Source organism: Saccostrea cucullata, unplaced genomic scaffold (assembly GCF_032062105.1).
Source record: "Saccostrea cucullata isolate Sc308-1 unplaced genomic scaffold, CSIRO_AGI_Scuc_v1 ctg417, whole genome shotgun sequence".
In the NCBI taxonomy this organism is placed as follows: Eukaryota; Metazoa; Mollusca; class Bivalvia; order Ostreida; family Ostreidae; genus Saccostrea; species Saccostrea cuccullata.
The window spans coordinates 106342-110665 of record NW_026923203.1 but is presented as its reverse complement, the minus strand read 5'-3'; the positions used below and the strand labels follow the sequence as shown (position 1 = coordinate 110665).

Here is a 4324-nt window from a genome sequence, read left to right as displayed (position 1 = left end):
TCATGCCAGAATCCTGCGAATGACACGGACAGGCATGTTTCATATTTTAATGAGTTTTAATGTACAGCAATATGTAAATTGTCTACTCTCTGCAAATTGTCTAACTATCTAGCAGTGGGGAAAATTTGACCATTTAACTGCACTCGAAGCACTGTGCTGGTAAATTTACAACAGGCTTTAAATAATTATTTATGGCACTTAAAATATAAATAAAATATTTGCCTGTCAGTGGAAACGTCCCCATATAAACTGACAGTTTTACAATGTGGGAAAGCAGAGACTTAAATATTTGGTTTGCTAATCTCATTGGTTAAAGTCGATGTTTATGTTAAAAACTTTGCGTTGTTTTCTGTAACCCTTACAACAAAATTCCTTCAAAATGTACCTCCAGTTGATAAAAGCCTGCAAATCGATGGTGTGTCGTTATTAAACTATGTTTACGCTATCAAAATAAAGCACAGGCCTTCCATGAATGAAAAGTAACAAAAATATTTCTTTTTAAAATTATTGGTAATTTATCATGATTCATAAATAACAAGTGATATAAAGTGAAAAGTATGCTTTTTAAAACATGAAAAAGAAAACAATACTGTCGTCTGCTGTTCAACAATAGCTTACTCGTGAATTTCCTCTTAAAATACCATGCACTCTTAAAAGTTACTCCACTGCTGTTTAAAAAAAGCACATATTTATATATAGACAGGTTTCCGTGACTAGGTTTCGCCAAGTGATTTTTTTTGTGAAGTATGTGAGTACAATCCAGTCCTTCCACCCGCCGCGAGGTGGCGTGGCGAAAGCAGCCAAAAACCGGCGTGCAACAGTGCTGGTTGATTAGGGCGCTACTGCAGAAAGGTTTTTTGTTCGGTGTATTATTTTGTTCCAGAATTGAAAAGGATGGCTTGTTCTCCTGCTTAATGTATCTTCATTGAGACACGTGTCAGAAAAGGAAGATGGAGAGGCAGCAACGTGAATTGATTTTGAGAAACAGTTAAAAAAAAACCAAGCCATTTGTTATGCGTCGCTGCATGATCTCGGTATAGCTTAGGAGAATCGGTACACATGCACACAATAAAATTTCAGAATCACTTGAAAACATTTTAGCAGTCATGTTATATTTCTCTCCAAGTTTTGCATGGATTTATAAAAAAAAGACATCTATAGCGAATTGAAACGAACACAGACCCAATGGGTTTCTTCACATCATATTAACATGCAGCATAGAACTATACAAGAGGAAATATTCTCGTTTTGTTTCAATAGTTTCGATTTCACTTTCAAAACAAACACATTCATTAAGCCACATTTTCACAAGCACTTTTGAGTATTTCTTCTCACTGCATTTTCTCCGTGTTTTCACGCAAACGAAAATAATAATCCATAATGAAAAAACAATAATACCCAGCCGTGAAGTAATGATGGATAACACATGAAACTAGACAACGATTTGGCCGTCCGTTTTTGTCCGCTTTGGTTTGGATTTCTCATTCCTGACCACCCTATTAACGTGTTTGACTGGCACAGGGTGATATTGGTGGGTTGGAACGGCGTACTCGATTGTCTTTCGCACTTCGCGTTGGTCCTTTTGGAAAGTTAATTTGACTGCGAAATTTCTCCAGGAATTGATAGTCTTGGACGACCAAATCCACATCCCACTAGTGATGCCAACCACCAGAGTCATAAAAATCTTTAACATGAAGATTTCCATCTTTGGTTCACTAGAAATAGAGTTTTTAAGGTACCATGAGTCTCTGCTCGCAAACTCATACAATAAGCACGCTATGACTATCGCGGCGGGGATGGTATAAAGAAGACTGAAGACTCCAATGCGGATCTTCAGGACTTCAATTTTAGCGGATTTCACTCCGTTGATACGGTCCTGGGACTGGACCCTTAATAAAGCTATAAATCCGGCGATTAAGAACGCCACTCCGACGACGAGGTAGACGAATGAAGGGGCCACAGAAAAGCCCAATAATGTCTGTGTGTTTTGGTTTCCAACATAACAAATCCCTGTCAGTTCGTCTGCGTCTACTTCCCTCATGACAAGAATTATAATTGTTTCTATGGCGGGCAAAGCCCAGGCCACTAAATGGAAGTAACTGCTATGGAGCTGAATTGCATCATGGCTCCATTTAAGTCCAGCAGATAGAAACCACGTAAGGGTCAAAATGACCCACCACAAAGCGGCTGCTGAGCCAAAATAGTAAAGTAAGAGAAAGACAATGGCACAATCCGTGTTTTCTAGACCCTCTTGGATCAGAATAAAGGACTTGCTGGCTGTGTCCCGATCACAGGCGATGGACTCCCTACCGGCGATCAGACGGACGATGTAAGCAATACTGTAGATATTGTAGCACATGGAAAGAAAAATGATGGGGCGCTCCGGGTATTTGAACCTCTGAGAGTCAATGACAAATGTAAGAATGGTGAACAACGTAGACACAAAACATAGTCCTGACCATATGGACATCCAAATGTCAGCAAAGTACTTATCCTCTGCTGAAAACGCCGCATTCTCGTTACACTTCAGCGCGCACCTGCCAGTTCGGTTGATGAAGGTGTACATCTTATGATACCTGAACTGGTCACATTCGCTCTTTTCTTTCGTGGGTGGTTTGAAGGTTGGTTTTCTTGGTGGCTCCTCAACTGCGCTCTCTCCAGGACCGTCCATGCACATGTGGTGCTGGTCATTTTTGGGTGGGAACTTAGAACAGTTGAGAGCCACTGGCCAAGGGAAACCAAACTCGTGAAGGACTGGCTGACAGCGCCTCTGTACACTCAAACACATTGGTCTACATGGTCCTATGGGGTCTATGACTTTCTCCGTACACATTGGTACATACACTGAACACAGGAAAAATTTCAGTTGCTGTGAACAACCATACTGAATGAGTGGTGTAAATGTTTGTAATTGTAACTCAGCGTCTTGTTGAAGATCGTGTCCGACCAGATTCGGCATACCCGTAACGTTATAACCCAGACCCTTACACATCTCAATGCGGATCGGGTCACATTTCCTGACAATTTCTGTTCCCTCACAATGTTTCAGAACGAACAGACATACCAACAGAGTCAACACTGGCTTTATGTCTTTGTATTCCATTGTAAAAAAATTCTTGTGTAGGTGAATAATTCCAAAAGTTAAGCTTTACAAGTCCATTAGCAGTCAAATTGGATTGTTAGTAAAAACAGCAATAAAATTTCTATAACGTTCATACACTCCCCTTCTCTGACACAGCGTACACATGGTTGTGTGTTTCTTTACTGATAACAATGCCACGGTTTTGGCAAAGATAAACAGCCAAGTTTAGAAGTCACGAAGTTCCATCTTAGTAACTGTCCTCGGAGGCAAATCTCACAAAATACAAGTCCATACTAAAGTTCCCCCCAAATAAATTATAACCCGAGATCGCGGTCTGTCGTTACTGAAAACACAACATTCTTGTGTGCAGACCCACTAAGTGCTCCCTTCCTAGGCAAGGTCCAATCAGCTGCTTTGTTTTGATTGTTCGCTCCTCCCCCGGATTAGTACGGTACCCGTACCGGCGATCAATCAGGGCGCGCTCGACTGCCAATCACAACCGATGTCCAGTACTCAATGGAAAATACGCTATGCAGCTTCACACACGGAAAGAAAATTATAGCATGGCACTATTTCCCTTTGCTCTGATAATGCCTTTTTCACTTGGGTTCTATTCACATCTGACGAGCCATTCAAAACTTTTGTTAAAGTGTCATATTACCCTTTTTAACACGAGGGAAATCATTCCTCTCCGTAATAAACTCTCGTCCAAAATAAAAACGCTACAGCGAATTAAAGTATTTTTCTTCGTGACAACATGATACAAAAATGCTAATTTATAAAATAAAAGGTAGTTAATGTCTCGCGCATAAACGCACGTGCTTGCCTACAAATGCCCCACTAATAAATGGTTATATTCAACATTGCGGAGAGGAGGTCGAAGTTGGGCGACTGTTCGCCCATAATTTATACCGCTCTAACTTAGCAGCTACACAACAATCAGTTTCTTATGACACTTGTGCAAAACTCCATATATCAAGTGCTTTAAAAAGTTTATGGAATGGCTCCAGTCTTTAAGCTACGCGCTCTGCGCCATTTTTTCTCCGCCTCTGTTGATTGCTGTAAAATTAACATCATTCCAAATTAGCTCCGAGTTTTCCCCTGGATGCGGTAGAGTGGTTATAGCAATTACAACATCAACATAGACCTCCCAGCGATTAATAAAACTACTACACATTTGACTTTCTATTTCAAATTATTTTTGTTAGACGACCCAAAATATAAAATATCAGAATAAAACTA

At 40.3% G+C, this 4324-nt stretch overlaps 1 protein-coding gene across 1 annotated transcript; it reads right to left on the bottom strand.

The window, feature by feature from the left end:
• Nucleotides 1-718: 718 nt before the first annotated feature.
• LOC134263437 (frizzled-4-like) lies at nt 719-3809 on the bottom strand. Its single transcript, XM_062745785.1, has one exon. The coding sequence runs from the start codon at nt 3101-3103 to the stop codon at nt 1433-1435; it is 1671 nt and encodes a 556-aa protein (XP_062601769.1). The 5' UTR covers nt 3104-3809; the 3' UTR covers nt 719-1432.
• Between the last annotated feature and the right edge of the window lie 515 nt (nt 3810-4324).

What these genes read in the sequence shown, in the direction of transcription:
- LOC134263437 (XM_062745785.1), bottom strand. Translation starts at nt 3,103, where the DNA reads ATGGAATACAAAGACATAAAGCCAGTGTTGACTCTGTTGGTATGTCTG.